Source organism: Eleutherodactylus coqui, chromosome 12 (genome assembly GCF_035609145.1).
Source record: "Eleutherodactylus coqui strain aEleCoq1 chromosome 12, aEleCoq1.hap1, whole genome shotgun sequence".
Classification (NCBI taxonomy): Eukaryota; Metazoa; Chordata; class Amphibia; order Anura; family Eleutherodactylidae; genus Eleutherodactylus; species Eleutherodactylus coqui.
In genome coordinates, this window is record NC_089848.1 from 30,134,127 (window position 1) to 30,158,531 (window position 24,405).

The window sequence follows — 24,405 nt, forward strand, 5'->3', positions numbered from 1 at the left end:
CCCCTCTATGACTGAAACCAAACCCATACTCCTTTTTTTGTATATCTTGTAAAATTGAGTAGTTAAATTAATCCATCTGGCATAGGTTTTAAGTTAGAGTTTATAGTTAACGCCTGGTTTTGGACACTTGATGCATGGGTTCACTTTATAGATCCACATGCTTTTTTCTTTGTTTCCTTTTGGCACATTGTCATGGGGAGTATTTATCTTTTGTTTCTTCTACAAGTATTTCTGCTCTTTGATTTATCTTCAGTCTAAAGGCCCTTTTACATGGGACAACTGTTGGGCGCTTCAATGTCCGACAGCTGTCCCAGCGATGACCACTCTTGTGCACAGGGATGATTATTGCTCAGTGACTGGAGGTGGAGCTGATGATTGTTCCAGCTCTTCCACCTCCATTCACGTAAACAGGCCATAGATGAACGACGACCTGTTTACATGGAACGATGCAGCAGCCGACCAAAGACGACTTTTAGGTCTGCATGAAAGATCCGATCAGCGATGCGTTCACACGGCACAATTATCGTGCAAAATGCTCGATCGAACAAGCAATTTGCGCGAAATCGTATTGTATAAAAAGGGCTTAACAAAATAACACCATCAGGATTTTAGTTTTTCCTTTAAAAATGAAGAGTCTCTCCGCAGCCGACTTACAGGGGCTTATTGAAGCTGCTGGATTTGTGTTTTACAGCTCTTAATCTGAAATGCACATTGCAGTGTATACCGAACGGAGCGGAGGTTTTGTCATTAATCAGATATTACCATTTTGGGGTGGAGAGCTGCTTGGCGAGTCATTATAGCCTGGCCAAAGTAGCTGGGAATAGTAATGACGAATGCTCAAAATAGGATTCTTTAATCCCACATACCGGCAATTTATTTATCCCATGGTCAAAAATAAAACGAACCGTCCCAAAAAATGTATAAAAGTGTATAAATGGTATATATTTGGTCAGATATCCATTGACCTTTACCTCCCAAAAACCATGACCGCCACCTTGGAGCAGACGGAGTGTACATTCACACATTTCTGTGTGCTACAGCGGAAGATAGCGTGAACGGTCGGCTTCCATTGACTGCAATGGAAGCCGTCCGCGCGTACACCCGCGGCAAATAGAGCATGCTGCGGGTGAGGACGGGTGAATTCACGGTGCGGAATTCCGTGGTGGAATTCCGCATTGTGAGCACTGAGCTATTAGGTTCAATTGAACCTAATAGCTGCGGGCAACGCAGCAGATTTCCGCCGCGAATTACGCGGCAGAAATCCGTTCGTGGGAAGGAGGCCATAATGTGCACAGAGGATTATTACCATAACACTGAATGATAATGGGTCTACATGGGATCCACTGCACACTTCTACATCAGATATCCGACTGTAAGCCTTGGATTTCTGACACGTATCTTGTGTTAAAATCCGATTTACAGTACCAGTCAAAAGTTTGGACACGCCTTTTTGATTCCATGTTTTTTTCTTTTCTTTTAATTTTCTACATTGAAGATTTGTATAATTCCTATGCAAATTAAGTAGTAAACAAAAATGTGTTAAAGAAGGCAGAATATGTTTTGTATTTTAGATTAAGGTAGCCCCCTTTTGCTTTCATGATAGGTTTGCACACTCGTGATGTTCTCTCAGTCAGCTTCATGAGATAGTCACCTGGAATGGTTTTCAATTAATAGGTTTGTCTTTTCAAGAGTTGGTTTGTGAAATTTCTTGACTGCTTAATCTGTTTGAGGCCATCAGTTGTGTTGTGCAGAGGTTGGGTTGGTTTCATACAGTATTTAGCCCTCTTCAGCGACTGTTTCAATCCACATTATGGCAAAAACCACCCAAATAAGTCATGTGAAACTGCAGTGCATCATTATTTTAAGACATGAAGGTTAGTCAGTCTGGAAAAGTTTAATAACTTTAAGGTATCTTCAAGTGGAGTCATGAAAACCATCAAACACTACGGTGAAAGAGTAACTCATGATGACCACCCAAGGAAAGGAAGTCCAAGAGTTACCTCTGCTGCAGGAAAGTCCATTAGAGTTACCAGCATCAGAAACCACAAATTAACAGCATCTCAGGTGAGGCAGATTAGAGCTCACATAAATGCTTCACAGAAAGTACCAGCCGCATCTCAACATCAACTGTTCAGAGGAAACGGTGAGAATCAGGCCCCTTTGGTCGAATTGCTATAAAGAAGCCACTCAACCAGAAGAAAATGACTTCGGCCAAGAAACCAAAGAAATGGACATTACACCAGTGGAAATTTGATATTTTTCTTCCAAATGCCATGCCTTTGTGAGAAAAGGTGAGCGGATAGTTTCTACATATGTGGCTCCCATTGTGAAGCATGGAGGTGGGGGTGCTTTGCCTGTGACACTGTTGGTGTGATTTATTAAGCAGTCAAGGCACACTTAAACAGTATGGCTACCACAGCACAGTCTATGTAAGGGCTGTTTGACCAAGAAGGGGAGTTATGGAGTGCCTTGTCAGATAACATGGCCTCCACAATCATTCAACCTAAACTCCATTGAGATGGTTTGGGATGAGTTAAGTGAAGGAAAATCATCAACTATTCTCAGCAATTCTTGGAACTCTTGCAAGATTGTTGGAAAACCATTCCAGGTAACTACCTGATGAAGCTGTGTGAGAGAATGCCACGAGGGTGTGCACTTCATTTGGAAATATCCTACTATTAGAGTGGCTTATCTGTGATCTATAGGGTACTGGCCATACTGTCCCATCCTGGTAAATTTGAGTATATGTACAGTATATTTACACAAGAAGAATGGAGCAAAGCTACAAAATGCTCAGCATTGCATTCCCAATGTGGTAATCAAACTGAGGTTGTGAAGAAGCTGCAAACGGAATTGTAATGGCCTCCACCTAAATTAGCAAGATGTCATCCCAGACGATGGAGCTTATGCTTGAGGAATGGCCAATGGTGGGAGATGTACTTTGTCTCAGAGAAAAAAGTCACATGTCTTTTCTACGGTATATTCTGCATTTGGTTTACCGCATGAGGCTGAAATCCACGTGTAGATTGGTGGCAGCAGAAATTAAATTTTAGAAGCGTGAATTTCCGCTGTAACTTTTCATTAAAACTTGACACAAATTTCCTCATTTGAACTTCTCCTTAGATTCAGTTTTTTATTAGCACGCCCCTAAAATAAATCAATCCATTTAATTGAATGGACTTGATATTGTAGATGGTCAAATTGTCTAGTCCATCGTATTTCACATTTCAGAGTCCTCACTTGTAATTTACACAAGTCTTATTTTTAGTCCATGGAATGAATTCCTTGAGTCTATGAAGAAACGGCAATGCCTGCATTTTCCTTGGGTGATCTTACATCATATGAAATAACAGGTTTTATAGAGTAGCCTGTGTGGGACTCTGCCCTGCTTGTAATTAAAATGTATTTTGTGGCATTTATATTGTTCCTTCCATTATATTTATAAAGCCTTATGTATTTCTGGAATGGACCCTACAATAATGTTACATGTAGGTGGTCCTTTTCTGGCTCCACTTGGGGTTATATCATTAATCTATATGGTCTTCTCCGCTGTTCAGTGCAATTTGCTTGTTGTAATGTACCCTATAAATGTTCTGCTAATCACTGCCTCTGCTTCCCGGCTCGTTCCTTCCCTTTTGTCCTGTGGAGCAGAACTCTATGCTTGGCAAATGGAAGAATCTATTGTAGCACTAAAAATATAGACCCAGATTACTGGGAAGGAAGTAATAAGCCATGCCTATCGATACCCTCACTGCATGACTCTTGTAGGATTGACATCGAGCCATAACAATTATTTCTACTCCATGTCTGACACTTTTGTGTTTTGTATACATTCCCTCTTTTTGCCTTCCTACCGGGTCTTTCGTGTTTTTTACGCTTTTTACCTTTAGGTCCAGCGCTCTGGGACCAAATTTGCCTCACTCGTTTCTTTTTTTTAATCAACTTTGGGAGAAAAAAAATGTAAATGCTATGGCAGAGGTTTACTGATCGTTAGAACAAATGAGCTGCAGACCCATTCAGAGGGTCGAGCTTCACTTGAAGGGAAGCCGTCCGCAGCTTCATGCTGCCCAAACAAAGTAACCTTTTTAGAGTTCTATTACATTATACAATGTAGTTATTTCTATACAAATAATGAAACCCAAAAACATATTTGGTATCACTGCGCCCATAAAAGTCTGATCTGTCACAGTAACGCATTATTTACCCCACACAGTGAAGAATAAAGAAGGCCGGAATTGGGCTTATTTTGGTCACCTCATCTCCAAGAAAAAATGTAATAAAAAACAATCAAAAAGTGGTATGCAGTCCTAGGTCTGTAGGTAACGTCCAGGATGTTTGGGATATATTTAAGACGTTATGTAAGGTATAGGAGGAATACATCCCTTTTTTTGTTTTTTGTTTTTTTCTTCCTCTATTTCATGTCTTGTCATTTTATTTTAAATGTATGATCGGACTGTGGAATATAGGTAACTGGAAGCTCTAACCACCAGAGTCTTACAGCTTTATGCTCAACTCTGTTTCCATATTGTAATGTACCATTGTATCTTCTATTCTCATTGTTGTTATCACTAAATGCCAATAAAAAGAGGTTTCTTTAAAACTCTTTTTTGTTAGCATTTACAAGAAAGCAGATAGATGAGCCGGTCACATGAGTTACACAGGGCTTTGGCACATAATATACATTTCCGTTACAGTATTAAATATCCATGGAAGCTTTCGTGTTACCCTGCCCATACATATGTCTTCATAAAATAAGTCGTACGTATTGCAAAATGGTACCAACAGAAACTACAGGACGTCCTGCAAAAAGTGAGCCCTTACAGAACTATGTGGACGGAAAAGTAAGTTCTAGCGGTCAGAAGATGGCGCCAGAAAATAATAATAAAAAAAAAATCTCTTTGGAAAAAAAATAAAAGCAGTACAGCAAAAAACGATATAAATTTGGTATCGTAGTGATCATGCTGACTCTTAGAATAAAGTCATTGTGTCATTTTTGTTGTAGGGTTTTTCTCTCTCCACTTCAGTACATTATATGCTACGTTATATAGCACCATTGAAAAATACAACTTGTCCCACAAAAACAAGCGACGTCGATGGAGAAATAAAAGTTAGGATTTTTTTCAAAAGGGGGGAAAAAAACGGAAATGGAAAAAAAAATTGCCGCATCCTTAACACCTTCCCGCTACATGACGTACCGATACGTCATGGAGCGAGCGGCGGGGTATGTATGAAGAGAGGTTGCATGGCAACCTCTCTTCATACAGTGCAGGCGTCAGCTGTTTATAACAGCTGACACCCGCGGGCAATAGCCGCTATCGTCCGTTCGGCCAATCCCGGCTATTAACCATTTAAATGCCGCTGTCAATTCTGACAGCGGCATTTAAATCCCCTGAACGATATTCGGGGGTCCCGGACGGCCCCCCCGCGGTGAAATTGGGGGAGCAGTACAGGTGTCATGTTAGCCGGGGGCCTAATGAAAGGCCCCAGGGCTGCCTTACCAGACTGCCTATCAAGCCATCCCCGTGGGGTGGCTTGATAGACTGCCTGTTAAATTGCAGTATGACATAATGCTGTAGCATTACGTCATACTGCAGGAGCGATCAAGGCATTGCTGGTTGTAGTCCCCCAGGGGGACTTCAAAGTAAAGTTAAAAAAAAAAATCAATAAAGTTTTTTTAATTGTGAAAAAAAAAGTTTTAAAAGTTTAAACCACCCCCCTTTTGCCATATCTGTAATTAAAAAACCTAAATAATAAAATAAAAATATGTACTTGGTATCGCCGCATCTGTAAAAGTCCGATCTATCAAAGTAGCGCATTATTTTTCCCGCACGGTGAATGTCGTCCGAAAAAAAAATAAAGAACGCCAGAAATGCACTTTTTTAGTTACCCTGTCTCCCAGAAAAAAATGCAATAAAAAGCGATCAAAAAGACGTATGTATTCCAAACTACAGGACATCCTGCAAAAAATGAGCCCTGCTCAACTACGTCGACGGAAAAATAAAAAGGTTATCGTGCGCACAAAATGACCGCAGAAAATAATTGAAAGAAATTAAATATCTTTGAAAAAAAAAGAGTAGTATAGTAAAAAAAAAACCTATACAAGTGTGGTATCTTAGTAATTGTACTGACCCACAGAATAAAGTTGTCATGTCGCTTTTGTTGCAGTTTGTGCGCCGTAGAAACAAGACGCACTAAAAGATGGTGAAATGTCGTTTTGTTTTTTTTTTCATTTTACTCCACTTACAATTTTGTAAAAGTTTTTCTGTACATTATATGGTACTTTAAATAGCACCATGGAAAAATACAACTCGTCCCACAAAAAGCAACAAGCCCTCATACAGCGACGTCAATGGATAAATAAAGGAGTTACGATTTTTTTGAAGGGGGAGGAAAAAACGAAAATGGAAAAAAAGGGCCGCGTCATTAAGGGGTTAAGGAGTTAAACAGTGATTCTTCAGAAGTTTTCCCCTTTTTAGCAGGTTCTTCTTTCTTTGATTTCTAGTATTGTTACCATAAGTTGCTGCTTATCTAGATACATTTCCTTTAGATAATAGTGTTCTGTAAGGTTTTGAGTCTGTACAGAACCAGCACCTCTATATGACAACATTCTCTATTTATGGTTTTTCTGGTGATTTCAGTCATAAATGTCGTTTTTTCTTTTACTGCGTGAAATCTTGGTCTTTGGCGTTTCTGTAGATCTGTTCTCATTGTTGTATCGCTTCTGTGTCACCCAGGGCTGGGAAGAGTCTGTGGATGCAGCATTATCTCACCTCTTAAGGACGTGTTTATCTAAGAGCTCCAAGGAACAAGCATTAAACCTCAGCAGCCAGCTGAGCATTCCAAAAGACACATCCAAGCTGAAGAAACACATCACCTTATTGTGCGACCGACTGGCCAAAGGTGGCAGATTGTCTTTAAGCGCTGATTCTGGATCTCAGCAGTCTATTCTCATGCCAGGTAATAGGTTCTCAGATATTAAACAGCCTTTAGGGGATGTTGGTTTCAAAGGATCCTTTCTTTAAGAGGTTCAGTAATTGATGTTTCGCCTTATTACAAGGTATCATGATACACAATGACGACAGAACAACACTTCAAAATACACAGTCTGCTACTAATGGAAAGAAAATAAGAAAACCTCCATTAGTGAACCTTACTAACATATAAACATCTTAGGCCGGGCTCACACGACCGTATCGCAAAATGCAGCATTTACTTGCGTAGGGAATCTCGTAACCCCGCATATTGTCACTTTTTTTATTTGTGTATGCCTGCACATATACAGTGTATTTCCTGCCCGCGGTCCCGCACTCACTTCATGGTGTCCTTTTTTTTTTTTAACTTCTCTTTGTCCCAACAACATGCATGAAAGACACCGTCCATACGCATCCCGACTGACAACCGTAGAAAACAATTGGGCCGTACAAGCGTAAAACTCAGTGTGTATTATGTGTGTGTACATTGCGTACGTGATACAAATATGTTGTGTGAGCCCGGCCATAGCTTCATGTGCTGCGGTTTGTTTAGAAAGCAGCCCTGTCCTTGTGTGGGCATTATGTACCACAACACCGTAAGCCTCACACTCACCATCACCATAGCATCTACCACAAACTTCATGCCTCACTTCATCAGTTCCTCGACGGCGGTTTCACAAAGTGGGAAAACCTTGAGTTAACAAATTACAAACGTAGGTCGTGTGACATCGTGGTACGTCCTTCAATATGTAATAGCGAAAAGTAGCGTTTAGCTGTGCAAGCCGAGAGAATGGGACAACGGAGGGACCGCCATATTGGTTGGCCCTTAGTATTTTATGTTATAGAATAAACCTTGCGGCAGCATGTAAAGGTGCAAAAATATCTTCACGCCTTTATTCCTCCATAATGAACAGGGGAAACGTTTCCACCGGTGGCTAGGTCTTGGTCAAGCATAAAAATACACATACCATACATAGTATTTATAACCACCTCCCCCATTCACATCCATTAAGAATCAGCTGTCAACAATATACATAATACATGTATACAATTAAAAGATATGTCTCACAGATGTGTCCATCCACATGCCATGTCGCTCCGTACCGGTAATCAACGTCATCAGACGGTGTTAGCATGGTGCAGCAGGGCGCCGCATCCATCTCTACGAATGGCGTCTCCTCCTTCAGTGCGCCTGCGCGGGAATCTGTATGGTCTGGCAGCGCCAAGTCACAGACCAGTGATCTACTGCGCATGTGTGATCCTCTAGGTGTCACGGGATACACCTGGTTCAATTTCCAGGACACACCCTCTAGCTAAGCAACTGCTACCTCTCTCCGGATAGCAGAAGATGTCTGCTAGATCTCAAATTTGCATATATTGATCTAACATCCCCATAACATGCATGGACTTGTATATACAGCAAATCTCTTAATGGACAAGGAAGAGTTTTTTGGTCTGGAAATAATTTTAAATAAGGAACCAAATGATGGAATCCATAACCAGATTTAAAAAATATATATACACACAGATATAGTCCCATGGCTAGGATCACTTCTAAGAAGCATTACATCTCATGTGTATCCCAAACCATAGTCATAAATACGACATATGTCAATATCATCCATAATCCATTGTATATACCTTCCCTATACAAATATAGGGCAATCACAGCCCATAATTTATTATGTGTTTGCCTTGTTTGGGGACAAGGTTCGGGTCCCTGTTCTTGTGACTTTGCATCCAGAGGTCCTAGCCTTGTTGGGCTCAAGAGAGTGCTGCTAGGAGACATCTGTTTGTTTAGTATTTTATGTTGTCAGGACTCGAACATGAGAGCTCCTGTGCTCCAGGGGGCTCCTCTTCTGATTGAGCTATCAGTCCTCTAAATAGCTCCTATGCAAAACCTTGCCCTTCTTCCTTGCTCCTAGTTTCATGCTCCTGTATTTCACTTAATGGCTCCACCCTGTGTTTTCCCTAATTAGTCTCCCTATATAAATCTGGTCCTGCCCCTCCCTTATTGTGAGATTTATTGTACTTCCAACCTCTAGTCAAGCTCCTCCACTTACCTGCTCCTCTTACAAAAGATAGCTGCTCCTGTGTACTGACCTCTGCTTTGCCTGACTACTCCACTTGCCTACTCCTCTGTGCTTCATAGCTGCTCCCGTGTACCAATCCCTGGCTTGCCTGACTACACCACCCACCAGTACCGTTTACGACTAGGGACTCCGAAGCGGAACCTGATCGCTACACATGTATTTTAAATAGCTGCTGCCTTGTATTATAACTATTATTTCTAATTCCACTGAATAGTTTTTCTGAGCCCGGAGATTATATATATATATATAGATTGCAGTCGCCATCCTGGGACCGGCTTTTCACTGGTTGTTCAATATGTTACTTGTTTGTTGAGATGTGATCGTCCAATTTTACATGCCCCGTTGTTCACAGAAAGACTTTGGTAACAATTAGAAAAAGCTTCTAGTCAGTTACAGATTGTCATGTACTGCGTCATCTTCTAGATGGTTCCTTCTAGAACAACAACAAAGAACGACCAGCCAGTAAATTCACCTAAAACATTTCTCTTTCCTTTCTACTAGAGAAATGTTGACTATGAGAACTGATTCATGGCCTTCTAACCATATCAACAGCGTGTTGAGTTTTTGGAATGTTTCCCGTATTCCACTATTGCAAAGTGGAATATAAAAAGTCAAAGGACTTGTAAATAATATCCCTTCAGTATGTTTAAAGAGTAATGACCGTGATGAGAGTCAACATCCTCCTGGGATAGAAAAGCCCTTTTTCTCATGTTTGCTCACTTAAGGTTCATAATCGTGACCTAATTTTTTACGGATTAATGTAGTCACTAATGACAAGGAAATCCAACGTGTTCATGTTGTCTGATTACTAGAGTTTTGATTTCCATTTTCACATCTTGGCAGTGAAAAGTCTTTAAACCTTCCATAAACAGGAGTGTTGTGGTCATTGGTGCCCGGAGTGACAGCTCACATTGTGAAATGCTGAATTCTAAACAGGATTTTTTACCTTTTTTATTTTTTAGTTTACCTAGAAGAGATTTTTTCTTTTTTTGAATGATACATTGCTCAAAATTCGGGTTGGTAACTTTTTTTTTTTATTTTGTAGGTATTATTTAGGGAAAATGGTACAGGACATGTAGTACCGCACTGTACTGTACAGAGGCGCTACTAGAAAGCCAACCAATGCCTGCACTTCAGTGATATGGAGTTTTACCAGTGAAATGCTCATGCTGATTGGCTGGATTTTCCAGTGAAGTGCACATGCCACAGATCCAGACCACCTATGGGATTGTATGTTGAATCTGTGTTCATGTTACAATGGCCTCGGAAGACCCTTGTATGTCAAAAATATTTTTCTGAAGCCATTGCACCACAAGCCACACTAGAAAGGCAGCAGGATCTTAGAAAGGTAAACAAGTGGCACCGGACTTGGTGTAAGAAGGAGGGGTTTGGGTTCCTGGAGAACTAGGCTGACTTTGCTGTCGGCTACACGCTCTACCGTAGGGACGGGCTGCATCTCAATGGGGAGGGTGCAGCTGTGCTTGGAAAGAAGATGGCTAGAAGGCTGGAGGAGTGTTTAAACTAGGAACTGGGGGGAGGGCAAAAAGAGAAACAGGGGGTAGACGGTGTAGATAGCGACCTGGGACCAAGTAATGGGAATGAGGGTCAAGCAAGGGGTGGGGTTAATACAGTTATAACTGACAGAACAGCTAATAGTACCATAAGTAGCACAATGAATATAAAGAACAGCAGCAACCATATAAATTGTATGGCAACGAATGTAAGAAGTCTGATTGGTAGAGTGGGTGAGCTTGAAGCGAGAATGTCTGATGAAAATTACGATATAGTGGGAATAACAGAAACATGGCTTGATGATAAGTGTGATTGGGCAGTGAATTTACAGGGTTACAATCTTTTCAGAAGAGACCGTGGGTAACAGAAAGGAGCAGCAGAAACGGATGTCACCAATATACACTGAATGTGGTACAGCTAGGGAAAAGTGATATGGAAAAAGACCTGGGGGTACTAGTGGACTGTGGATTTAACTGGAGCAACCAATGCCAGTCAGCTGCTGCAAAAGCTAATTAAGTCTTGGGGTGCATTAAAGGAGGTATAGGGGCGAAGGACGAGAACATTATCCTCCCACTATATAAGGCACTTGTCAGGCCTCACATGGAATACTGTGTACAGTTCTGGTCACCGGTGCTCAGGAAAGATACTGCAGTGCTTAAGGGGGCTCAAAGAAGGGCAACTAAATTAATAAACAGAATGACGGGACTGGAATGCCCAGAGAGGCACTAAAATTGGGATTATTTACTGTAGAAAAAAGACGGCTAAGGGGTGATCAAATAACCATGTATAAGTACATGAGGGGACAATACAAGGATCTCTCCCAGGGTCTGTGTATACCCAGGACTGCAATGGTAACAAGAGGGCATCTGCTATGTCTAGAAGAAAGCAGGTTTCATCACCAACACAGAAAGGGGTTCTTTACTGTAAGAGCAGTGAGACTGTAGAACTCTCTGCCTGAAGACGTGGTGATGGCAAAATCCATAGAGGAGTTTAAGAAGAGACTAGATGTCTTTTTTCTCCAAATGAGCTAAATTGGCTGGTTGGGTTTTTTTCGCCTTCCTCTGGAGCAACAAGGAGGAGGGAGGCTGTTAAAACAGGCTGAACTAAATAGACATTGTCTTCATTCGGCCTAGCATAGTATGTTACTATGTATGTTACATTATAATTTGGGATATTACTGTGCTGACACATGCAGAGAACAGGTAAGCCGTAATGAAATCAATGATGTCACAGGTGCCCCTCTTAATTCTCAGATGTGGGCAGATTCTGTAATTGGGAACACAATGCTGTATTTAACAGTTGAGTGGATTTAAAGAGGACATATCACTGGATAAAGCCATCAAGGTTGACCGCATGGCTGTAATGCTGCGGCCCCGCTGACTCTATTCCCTTTTTTATTTATCCAAACTCACCTGCCTTTGCCTGGATGGGCTGCTGTTAGGTCTGGCTCACAGTGGGCAGTCCCCTCCACTGACTGTCAATGGGTGACATTGGACTGTCAATCAAGACCAATGTCAACCAATTACATTTACATAATTAATAATATGAACTACTAGGGTGATGTTACATATCAAATCTTTCTCTATGGTCTATGAAATGCTTTGTACACTATAGGTTCTTAAGCCCAGACCATAAGAAGATGCCATACCGTTTCTCTGACATCACTTCCTGCTCTACAGCTATTGGCTGAAGTTGCATCTCACAGACTTCCTGCTCTACAGCTATTGGCTGAAGCTGCATCTCACAGACTTCCTGCTCTACAGCTATTGGCTGAAGCTGCATCTCACAGACTTCCTGCTCTACAGCTATTGGCTGAAGCTGCATCTCACAGACTTCCTGCTTTGGATTTAACATGTTTCCTAACATTATTCACTTGCATCAACAGGAGAGACTGCGGACCCCCAGAATAAGGATGGCGAAGGTGGAATCTAACCTGGACAGTGACACTACATCTGTGGACTTCTTGCAAAGGGCGAGCCCTGGTCCGTCCGCGCTGCTACTCTGCTAGATGTCGACTGTGAAGATTTTGCGCATTGCAGAGGATGGATTATGGCCATAAATGCCAGTTAACCTGCAGGGATCTCCACACTTGTTTTGTATTTATTATATTTACTAGTATATGCTATTGTTCCATTAGAAATCCCAGCCATTCGTATATACAAGGCTTTGGTAGTTCCATCATCTCTGCTTATAATCAATACCTCAAAGTAGTCATCCCATGTTATCAGCTGCTTTCACATTCAAGTCCGGGTGTCATTCTGTGGCTCCTGCAATGACTGCAGAGGTTTCCTACTTTTTATTACTATGAAGAATATACAAATTGTTCGCTGCCAGCTCACACCTAGAAATTGTCTAGTTTTACTAGAAAGCCATAATGTGAGCACTTGCAACAAGTCCTCTAACAGCAGCTTACTAATGGTATGACACTTTATTAGAAAGTTACAGGGCTTTTAACATGACCATAAAACTTTTCCCAGCAGCCGGGCCCATTAGAAAAAAAAGGAATAGATATTACTTACCTTTCCTTGGACTCCCGAAGTGAAGCTGAGCCGCTCACACTGCGGTAGCTAGACGGGCAGAAGCATGTGACCATTGCAGCCAATCAGAAGTCACAGTGTTACATCCCTGCACTCCTGGCATCATGGCACCCTAGATATGAGCGCTGATGCCAGGAGTGCCGATTGTGATGCTGCAGCCTCTGATTGGCCGTAGCGGTCATGTGTTTCTATCCTGCTGTCTACCTGGAAGCTGGGGCAATGTGATCTGCTCAGCTCTGCTTCAGGGATCCAAGAAGAGGGGAGGGGGGAGTATGATTTTTCTTTTTTTTTTTTTTTTTAATTTTAGAATGGGCCCAGCTGCTGGAAAAGTTTTTATAGCCATAATAAAACCCCTTGAATGCTAGAGATCCCTTTTTAGTGCTCTATTCCGAGTAATATTTTCTGCATATGTTATGTGACAGCAGAATATCCAACAGAGCAGATACTACAAGTGTTCTGTATATGTAGCAAAACTAGGCACACAGCGGATATCTGACAGCACAGGCAGGGCTAGGCTTGGGGCGCTTCGCATTTTGTACACGGCCAATTACTTGCTTTTATAAATCACTACATGTAGAAAGATGACAGAAGTTCCTGTATGTGCAGCACCCACCCGCAGTGTGTAGGACGGAGCGGAGCGCTCTAGATGCCAGCTTATTTTTTATTACTCGCTGTATTTGAAAATATTTTTTAGCGTTATTTAATTTAGATGCAAATAATAAATTTTTGTTCACTTATTAAATGGTTTTGTGTATATATTAAATGATTAGTTTGCTCAGTTGTTATCATACTGCACATGGTGTTCTAGAGGCTGCTGGACACTTTCCATGGAGATGTCTGCAGGCAAGGGTCTGTCCACACTGCCGTTAGGCAGTCTGGCTTTGCTTTTAATTCCCAGTCATTGTTACAAGGCTTGTATAAAGAGTCTAACTTCGACTTGAAGGAATACTGCCTTCCAATAGGTGGTGCTGTGGAGGTATTATTCCATCTCCCTTATTTGTGTACAAGTATACGCACGGCCATATGTAATTACATTGCGTATAGGGCGCTGTGTATGCGCAGTGTCGCTTCTTGGCGGCATGTAAATATAAACACAAAGAAATCCAGGTGTACTGTGCATGTTTGTCGCCATACACGGCAGTACGTAGGATCACGGCCAGCTCCACAGCTTCAAAATTGCTGTAAAACGCTGCCGGACTTTTGCAAAATTTTACGCTTACAGCCGTGTGCGCCCGGCCTTAACCATTTACATTTTTCTGTTCTGTTTGATGAGCAGAGAAATAGACATAAAAACGTAATTAAAAGTTTCCGTTTTATTTGCTATTGATTTCAATGGGTTTGGGAAAAAGAAACAAATATTTCCTTTGTTTTTATTTCCTTTTTTCTGCTCTATTTGCTCCGTTTGAAAAACGGAAATGGAGTTAAATAAAAATATTTCCTTTTTAAAAAAATTAAAAAAACAAAAACATTGAAATCAAATGGAACAGAGAAATGTAAATGGTCAACTGAGCCTGATGGTGGTGTAAACAAGGGCTATCATTAGCATATCACATTCTGATGGTAGGTCCCGATGATCATATGAAGGTAAGTGGTGCTACATGGGCAGTACTTATCTCTTATTGGAGAAGCTGAATAATAAGTGTAGCATTGCATCTCTAATATTAATACTACGGGTTCTCAGCAGCTGTGGTATATATCACCCAGTTGTGCGTCCGCCACTGCAGGCTGATGTAACACCTACTGAAGATGCTGCAGACTTTGTCTTTGATGAGGACGAGGAAGTTCCCGATCGCTCAGCAGCAGACAGGAAGCGCTTTGTACTTTTTAGAATGAGGCACTGCTGCATTAGTTGTGGGAGGAACCTTCAGCTGGAATAAGTTGGCCGTTATGTACAATTGGGCTTACAGCAATGGCTGTCAATCACTGATGGCTCCGCCCACTGGAGCTCAGAATGACCACAGAGAAAAAGGAATAAATTACGAGTTATACCGAATCTTTTTCCACAAACTGTATCAGTCCGCTCGGCTCCTCCGGCTCTACACAATGATGCCTGCAGTTTGGACACCATGTTCAAGCCAACAGACTCCCTTTAAAATATGCTTCGTGCCGTACATAACTCAGCCTGCTACTTGTATATGACGACAGGACTCCTCGTGAGTTATAATATTCCAAGAATTATTGTAGGGCGTACATTATATCCATGCATAATATAGTGGTGGTATAGAAATAGTTTACTTTGTCATCTTACTGGATCTCACAATTAGAAATCTGTCCGTCCATCTACTGCATCTACCTTAACAAAAAGGAAAAAGAATATAGCACAGCTGAAGACTTCTGACGTTCCTCTACAGTAAAATAATTAAAAAACGAGAGCACTGCAGGTTAGAGGTGGAAAGGTGAGGATCCTATATTCACCTATGTGTATATGGAAAAATAAAAGATCCACACACTATTTATCTATCTATCTATTTATCTCATATCTGTCTAATATTTATCTATCATATATCATTTATCTCATATGTATCTAATATCTATCTACCTCATATCTATCTATCTATCTCATATGTATTTATCTATCTCATATCTATCTGTCTAATAATTATCTATCATCTATCATTTATCTCATATCTATCTATCTATCTCATATCTATCTATCTCATATGTATTTATCTATCTCATATCTATCTATCTATCTCATATGTATGTATCTATCTCATATCTATCGGTCTAATAATTATCTTTCATCTATCATTTATCTCATGTCTGTCTACCTAATATCTATCTGTCTCATATCTATCCAGCTGTCTCGTATCTATTTGTCTCATATTTATTTAGCTCATATCTATCATTTATCTCATATCTATCTATCTCATATCTATCTGTCTAATATCTATCTATTTCCTATCTCATATCTATCTATCTGTCTAATATCTATATATCATTTATCTCATATCTATCCATCTTTCTCTCATTCTCTCCATATCTATTCTTTCTATTTATTTTATCTATCTATCCCATATCTATCTATCTATCTATCTATCTATCCCATATCTATCTATCTATCCCATATCTATCTATCTATCTATCTATCTCCTCGTCTTTCATGTCCCAGCTGCTTCAATTTAAAAGTGAACAACCAGAATCTCCCCCTTTGTCTCCATTTGTGCCATCATTCTGTTATGGGCAACAAGACCAGTTGTAGAAAGCTTGATCTCCCCTTGGCCGCTCTCCACAACTACCTGAACCGCTCCCGTTTTCTAAAGGTAACAGTTTTCTCAATAGGAATACATTGGAGAACGGTCACAATAAATCTCCTTTTTGTCCTGCTGTGTAATAAGTAGTTAACATTTTTGGTTGGTGCGTATTTTGCCATGTAATATAATGAGTGTTTCTTCCTGGTGACGCGATGGGGCTTTATTGCCAGGAGCCCTGCAGAATCCCTCGGAGAATGCTTCGCATTCTCAAGCAGCCGTGTCATGAGACACATTTAAAAGCAAACAACATAACAAAAATAGCTTACATTTACGATTTGTAAATACGCTCCGCTTCCTGTGGGAATAAATAAGCCAAGACAGTAAAAGCTCTATTTATTTTTACATTCCTTTCTGAGAAAAACCATTGCGGAAAACCCCAGTATAAAACTCCAGGCAAGCCCCGGGATAAGTCACAGGCAATATACCGAATACATCTTTTTCGTCTTATCTCCTATTATTTGGGTTTCCCCCAATGTCCATTTACTTCACTTTGTTCAAAGTCAGGTGATATGTGCCACTTTTGACCAGTTTGGCCTCTTTTGGAAAGTTTTAGAACTATACTCTGTCAATTCCTGCAATCCAATTTCTTTGCTACCGTAAAAGCAAAATACTACCTTCTGCAGATGGGACTCTCATAAGGGTGCAAAAACACATCAAAACAATATGACTGTAATGCAGGGTCTTGTCCATATTGTAAGGTCACTGCCCTTCTTTCTGCTTTTGTCCTGAGAGGGTTAATCAGCACTGGGGGGGGGGGGGGGGGGGGTTAACCAGTTCACCTGTGGGGTTAATTAGGCATTACTCCCCTATTTAAGAGGGGGTGGTGCACTTCATGGTTGCCTTTGAATTGGTGTTTGTTAGTTCCTGACAATCAGCCTTCATTGGTCATTCTCTTCTGTATCAGTTCTGTCCGCTCTCTGGGTTCTGTCTTGCACTCTACCTTCTGTCTTATCTGTGTCCTGTCTGCCTCTCTGTCTTGGGTCTGTTTTCTGACCTTCTGTTCTTTCTGAGGCATCTTGCATATCTGCTTCTGTTCTTACATTTATTTTCTGTCAGTTTGTCTCCACTCTGTCCTGCATCTGTCTGCTGCCAGTTTCATCTGGTTCCGTGTATTACTTCTTCAGGGATAGACAGACCTGAGGTTCTAGCACAGAGCCACCCTTATCAGGGCGATTGCCTTGCTTCTAGGTAAGGTTTGTCATTCTCCCTGCAGCCAAGGGTCAGTTTCACTTTTACTGAGTTCTGCCGATGCCTTCTCAGTTCTGCCTGTATTCCTGTATCTGAGTTTTTTTCTGAATTCCTGTCTACAGTCCGCCTATCCGAGGAGTCAGCTACAAACTACTCCAGGACTGCCTCCAGCCTTGGTGGTTTGGTCCAGGGGATCCACATTTTCTGTAAATCCATAAAACGTATGTTCAAATGGAACATTGTAATTTCCTAAGTTTTATTAAAAAATACACCCTTAAGTTGCTTGAAAATTCTTTAAATTGAAGAAGAAATGTAGCTTTCATTAGATGTGAAAAAAATTTGAATTTAGGCTATATTTTGGCATTGTAGATGAGTCTTGGGTATTACACAGGGAAAGTAGCATAACTCTTAGCCTAAGTAGTTGTCTCTATTACTGAAAGACATTTAAGTGTAACTCAATACTATAACATTGTAATGAAACATATTAAGCTTTCCATAGATTTGTGCTCTATATGCTTATACTAGTCATTATTAGGAAATTATAGTACCAGTGTTTTTTAGTGGCACAATGCGACACTTATTATAAAAATATGATATAGTGAAAGGGATTGGAGTTGTAAGCACATGGCTGTTGTTTTAGGACCTGCTGGTTTAGGACCTGTCATGTGATCAGGGTCAGAGCTCAGAGCCGGTGATTCATCACATGATAGTTACATCATAGTTCCTGTAAGTGAAGGATCTGAGCTGACGCCACCATCATGTGATCAGGGGCAGAGCTCAGAGCCCAAATGACTGATCACATGACACTGACATCATCACAGGTCCTGTAAGCACCGGGTTGCTCTCAGGCTCTGCATGTTTTATGCTTTAGGACCTGTGATGAAGTCACCGTCATGTGATCAGTGGCTGAGCATGTAACTCACTTACGGACAAGTGGTTATTAGTACTTTGACTATATTGGTTGTTGCTAGATTAACATAATAGACAATCCCTTTACAAATCGTTGCATCGTTCGAATTTGAATGATAATCGTTCAGTGTTAACAAGCCCTATGATTGAACGATAATTTATTTACTGATCGTCCACTTTTCATTTCATGCAAGCATTAAAATCATCGTTGGCTTGTTTGCTAATTGTTTGGTTTGAATAGCGATTGTTCACTCATTCTCATTTACTGGTACAGCGAATGGGAATGACTGAACGATTTGTGAGCAAACAATGTATCTGCGGGTATAAACAGGCTGCATGAGTGAACTCTGACATCTTTTACTTGTGTGAATGATAAATCGCTCCTCTGAAAATACCCTTAGAGTATGTGTAGACGTAATAGAGAATAGCGCCCCTCCTTTTTTAAAAGGAACTTTTATTTAGCCAGCATAATTAGCAAACAAACAGAGGCAGCTGGCACCACAGGTGCCCATCTCGATGGTACATCACATTGCATAAATTCAGAAACGGAGAAATCATCATTATCTATGCACTTGAAGCCTGAAAGCCAAATACAACAGGAAAAAAGGAGAACAGAAAAAAAAAGATAAACAAGAACACCCCAACCCCCCCTCCCCTAACCCCACAGTACGACTCTTAAAAGGATACATTTAGCTTGAAAGAATGGTCAAGCGGGTGTCTTCCAACTTCCTCATTAATAGCTATACAGGCACAATTCACCCAACCACCCCAGATCTTATAAAATTTCTCCCCTGGCCATATATGTCAGTTTGTACATTGGGATTGCAGAATTAACCACCTGGACCCATGCACTCCTGGTCGGCCTCCCAGGCTGTTTCCAATTTAGTGAGATCCCTTTTTTGGCATAAAGAAGCAGCAATTTATATAATGTGCGAGTTGCTACGGCCACCGGTAGGTCTCCAACAAGCCCAAAGAGGCACATCCCAGAGTGCATGATCCTCAGGGCTCCCAAATGCACCTCCCTGAATGTGAGAATGTGCCTCCAATAGTCTTGCAGGACAGCACACTTCCAAAACACATGCATGATGGTTCCATCAGCAACCAAGCACCGTGGGTGTACCACTGAAGGGAGCAAACTCATAGTACATAGCCTGGATGGGGTATAGTATATGCGGTGCAAGAATTTGATGAGCTTGTCCCTAGCGCTAACCAAGGGAGGACCAGAACCATTTAATATAATCCTCATCTTTCCCCGATAGCAGATCGCAAGTGCGGCAAATTCAGATTATTCCACAAGAGGGTATGTGGGTACCACGTGGCTCTCTCCTAAGTGTTCATCCGCAAAGCCCACTGTCAAAGTTCGAGTGTTACCAGCATGGGGGTCAGGCAAACGGACAATAGAAGGTGTGGGGCTACCCAACAGCAGTCCCCTTAGGCTCTGGGCAGGGCCCGCCAATCTGCTCTCCATGCCCACTACTGGATTATAATCTGACGGCATAGCCATCATCCAGCGTATACCAATTGTCCAGCCAGATAATAGTAATAGAGGTGGGGTAGGGCTAATCCTCCCTGGCTAATCGGGAGACTCAGAATCTCCAATTGAATCCTGGGCAGGGTGCCCCTCCACAAAATGCGTAGTACAATCCTGCGAAACTGACAAAAAACTTTTTTGGAACTAATGCAGGAGAGTTGTGCAAGATGTACAAAACTTTTGGCAGTAGTTTTCATTTTTAGCAAATTTATTCTGCCCACTAAGGTCAACTGGAGAGAGGCCTAGCGCACCGCCATCTCCTCAGCCCAGCTCGGAAGGGGGACTAGATTAAAGTCATAAAAAGTAGAGATCTCCACTGACACCTTTATGCCCAAATAAATTGACTGAGTTGTCCAGCTCAGTGGGGCGGGTAGAGGAAGTCCAGCCACTGCAGGGTCCATTGCCAGTAGGTGGGTTTTTTATACCATTCCCCAGGGAGCCCATCTACCCCCACGGTGACTTCTTGTTGGAGTCCAACTTAATGGTCTCCATTATTTCCTCTATACTCAGGGCACCCTCTAGGTAGGTTGCGCTATCCTGGCTCAATGTAGGGAAGGGGATATCATTGTGATAAGCTGTCAGCTGTTCATCAGAACAGCATAGTTTGGAAGTATATAAATCTCTATAATATTGAGCAAACGCTTGGTTAACTAGTTTAGGGTCATTTATTAGGGCACCCTAGCCAGCCCGCACTGCTGTAATTGGTGCTAGTGACTGATCCTCTCTGGCCGTTTTTGTCGCCCTGGTCAAAAACCTGGTGATGGGAATAAAGAAGTTTCTTTATGTATATTCAATAAGTAGCAGTTTATATTACCGATGCAGGTCATTAAGAGCTAAGGAAGTTTCCTGGGAGGGATCCGTTATATACTTAGCCTCTGCTGAGTCAGGGCGGTGCTCCAAGTCCAGTTGGGTGGCCTGCAGGGACCTTCTATGTTTGGCTGTGGCGGAGGTAAAAGACTCCCTAGTAAAAGCCTTAAAGGTGTCCCATACCACTAACTCTGAGGCCATCCCCTCATTGATCCCTCAGTACATCTCGGCCTCCTGCTCCACATACTCATGCACCTCCCTCTGTGCCAGCCACAGCGTACTTAGTCTCCATATAGGGCGGCAACCATCAACTCCAAGGTCGAGGACCGAGTGGAGCTGGGAATGATCTGATATGCCTCTGGGCAGGTAGGATACATCATGCACCATGGAGAGATAGTTCGGGAGCCAAAGCACTGGTCAATACGGGAGAAGGCATTATACGTCAGTGTGTGACACGAATAGGCAGTATCATGTGGGTGCTGCAAGCACCATATTTTCTGTAACAGATAGAAATTGGCCCACATAGGCAACCGAGTCGGCACCGAGGCAGCTGAAGTAAGGCGGCCCCGTACTGAGTCCATAATCAGGTTAAAACGTGCACCTCCAAGAAGAAGTCTGGGAAAATATGGACTATTTGCCCTCCGAACGTCAGTGGATCTTTCTCATGGTTAAGTTCCAGGATTTTGTCCCTGTTCCTGTAATTGAGCAGTTTGGCTATGAGGGTACGCGAGGGCCTGCAGGCAGCGGAGCTCTAGATGTGATACGGTTGGCCCTTTCAACACAGAATAAAGGCAAAAGAGAATTTGGATCATACGCCTGCTTGAGGAGCGATTCCAGGAAGTCACAGGGATTTCTGCCCTTGGCTCCCTCCGGCAGTCCTATGAATCTGAGGTTGCATCGGTGCAGGTGATTCTCCATATCATTCAACTTCTTCTACTGCGCCGTGAAGCTGGAGTTGAGGGTCTGCACCCAATCCGAGAGTGGTGTAACAGTGTTCTCTAAGTTAGAGAGTCGCTTCTCGACCCCTGTCGTGCGTTCCCTCAGCGTTTGGACGTCTGCCCGCAATAGACCAAAGTCCGGCTGGAGTGCATCAATTTTCTCTGTGAGGGCAGAGCGAGATTCTGTAATTGCTTTTAGAACATCAGCAATGGTCGGGCCAGATGCAGGAGATGAATCTCATGCGGTCCCCACAGAGGATGCGCCTTACGGGCTGCAGGGCTTGTTAGTTTAGGAGTCTGTCGAGGTGCTGGGTCGGGCATACTGCTACAGCTTGGTAGTTATTTTAGTTTATTAGGCGCCATCTTGCTGGAAGGTTATAGTAGGAGATATTCACAGGCTCGAACTGATGTCACAGGGGGGATTCATATGCAGTTTAGTCTCTAATGCATAGCTCAGTGATTCCCAACCGGGGTGCCGCAGCACCCTGGTGTTATTACTCGGGGGGTATTGTTACTACTGGGGGCGTTAATGTTGTTACTGGGGGGGGGTGAAATGTTATTACTGGGGTGGGGGTATTGTTATTAATGGGGGGTTTAATGTTATTACTTGGGGGTAATGTTACTGAAGGGGGTTAATGTTATTACTGGGGAGGGGGTTAATGTTACTGGGGAGGGGGGTTAATGTTACTACTGAAGGGTGGGTTAATGTTATTAGTGGGGGGATTAATATTTTTGCTGGATCTACTGTGGGGTTAATATTACTGCTGGAGCTGCAATAGGGGTCGCTATTACTACCCCAGTAGTTTTTTTTTCTCTCTCTCTCCCTCTCCCCCTCCCTGTCCCTCTCCCCCTCCCTCCCCCCATACTGCTGTGGACGTGCACACGCTGGCACGTCACAGCAGGAAGTGGTAATAGGGGGAGGGGTCGAACACGGCGTGGTACTCGCTCGAGTAACGAGCACCATCGAGTATGCTAATGCTCGGACGAGCATGTAAGCTCAACTCTATTAATCTTTGTTGCATCTGTAGTTAATTTGTATACAATTAAATTGCTTTGGAAGGTTGTCCACATTTATTATAGCAAAATATTTTTTGAATGTTGTTGCTCAAAAACCATAGAATGTAGAAATGAGCAGAAGGTCAAAGTTCAAAACGCCCAAAGGTAAAGAAATGTTAAATATTGATGAAAATTCCTCAATGGATACTGGATGTTTACATCGGGCCAAGCCAGCGATGATTGGATTTTCCGGGTTGGTGCTAACCTTTCGCTGCTTATTCGCAGTGTGGTATAATATCACATTGGGTATTATTTCAAACAAACGTTAGCGATTGTATCCGGCCACATGTTTATTTGAACGCCGAGGCTCACGTTTTCTTTTGCTCATTAAAGAAACCCCAATTTGTGTGTTAATGATATGAGCCCCTTATAGGTGCTCAAAATGTGCCTGTCCTTGTGAAACTAATTCCACCACCATCCTAAATTCCAGAAGGGAAAACCCCATCAAGATGAACTCCTGATTGCTCTTGGGGTTGGATTACACCTACTGTATAATCTCTCTTTACTTTTTCTCTAGTTTGTATATTTCAGTTTTGCTTTCTTTGGACTTGGCCATTTATCGGTAAGGATAGCACATCGTTCCAAAAGCCTTCTGCTCACACAAATAGATGACAATTTTCTTTCAAACTTTGAACAGCTCAATTTCTAACCTCCAGCTCAGCTACTTGTCCATCAAAGCTGTAGGGATTGAATTCTGGTTTTACTTAGCACATGGATGTTCTTGTTGATGCAAGATGTCTTGACTTCTTCATATTCACGTGATTAAATTTCCTGTGGCTCGTAACACATTTTGCCAAAAAGACACACATGGTTTATTAAATTATAACGGGTTTTTTAAAATTAACTTCCTTCAATAAATATACTATACATCAACAGTGGGCAATCTCACAAGCATATCTGGTGTGTTTCCTCCAGCATCCACAAAGGTTGGCCCAGCCCATTTACGTGGATACATTACATGCATTCCATCTTGTGCATGCAGTGCTAGGTCATCCATGAAAATGCCGGAGTGCATAGCAGCAACCAAGCAGAACCCATTGTAGTCAATGGGTTCCCACTGACTCCATTCAGCTCCAGCAGGTGTCAGATCCAGCACTTCCGCATTTGCTGTTGTTCAGCTCCCAGGACAGAGCCGACCAACACAACTGCCAAAGGCTAGCAAGTCCTCACAGTTATGAAACTTAGCAGGCTTGCTTGCTGGACATGATAATTGTTATAAAGGGTTACTCTAAGTTTTTTGTGACGTTCCATTAAGTTCCACCTCAGGAACCTTAAAACTGTAAACAAGACAACCAGAGCTGTGATGTGGAAGAAAACGGAACTTATGGGTATGTCATAAAAAACCTAGAACCTTCCACTTTTCACTGATGTGCAGATTATGTACCTAAAGTGAAAACAAATGCCAAAGGCATAAACCCCTGTTCCAAGTTCTGTAAAATATAACTTTTATTAGATATAAATTAAAATTTGTGTGCTAAAGGATAAAAAGCCAAATTACAGGCTGCCTAAAACAAATGATCACTCACTGGGTTAATCACCCGTATGAGTACAGATTTGCCTTATTTCCCAGGGCATCAGTGGAAGACTCAAACTACCTCCTCATATAGGA

General features: G+C 42.0%; 1 protein-coding gene across 3 annotated transcripts in view; it reads left to right on the forward strand.

Annotated features, from left to right (window-relative positions):
* The window catches only part of BBS9 (Bardet-Biedl syndrome 9), a 374,874-nt gene extending 361,019 nt beyond the window's left edge, over nt 1–13,855 (forward strand). For all 3 annotated transcript variants that reach the window (XM_066584494.1, XM_066584497.1, XM_066584495.1), the window contains 2 exons: nt 6,735–6,957; nt 12,462–13,855. In XM_066584494.1, coding sequence (XP_066440591.1) covers nt 6,735–6,957; nt 12,462–12,508 — 270 coding nt within the window. In that variant the 3' untranslated portion in view covers nt 12,509–13,855. The remainder of the gene's footprint in view (nt 1–6,734; nt 6,958–12,461) is intronic.
* Nucleotides 13,856–24,405: the final 10,550 nt, after the last annotated feature.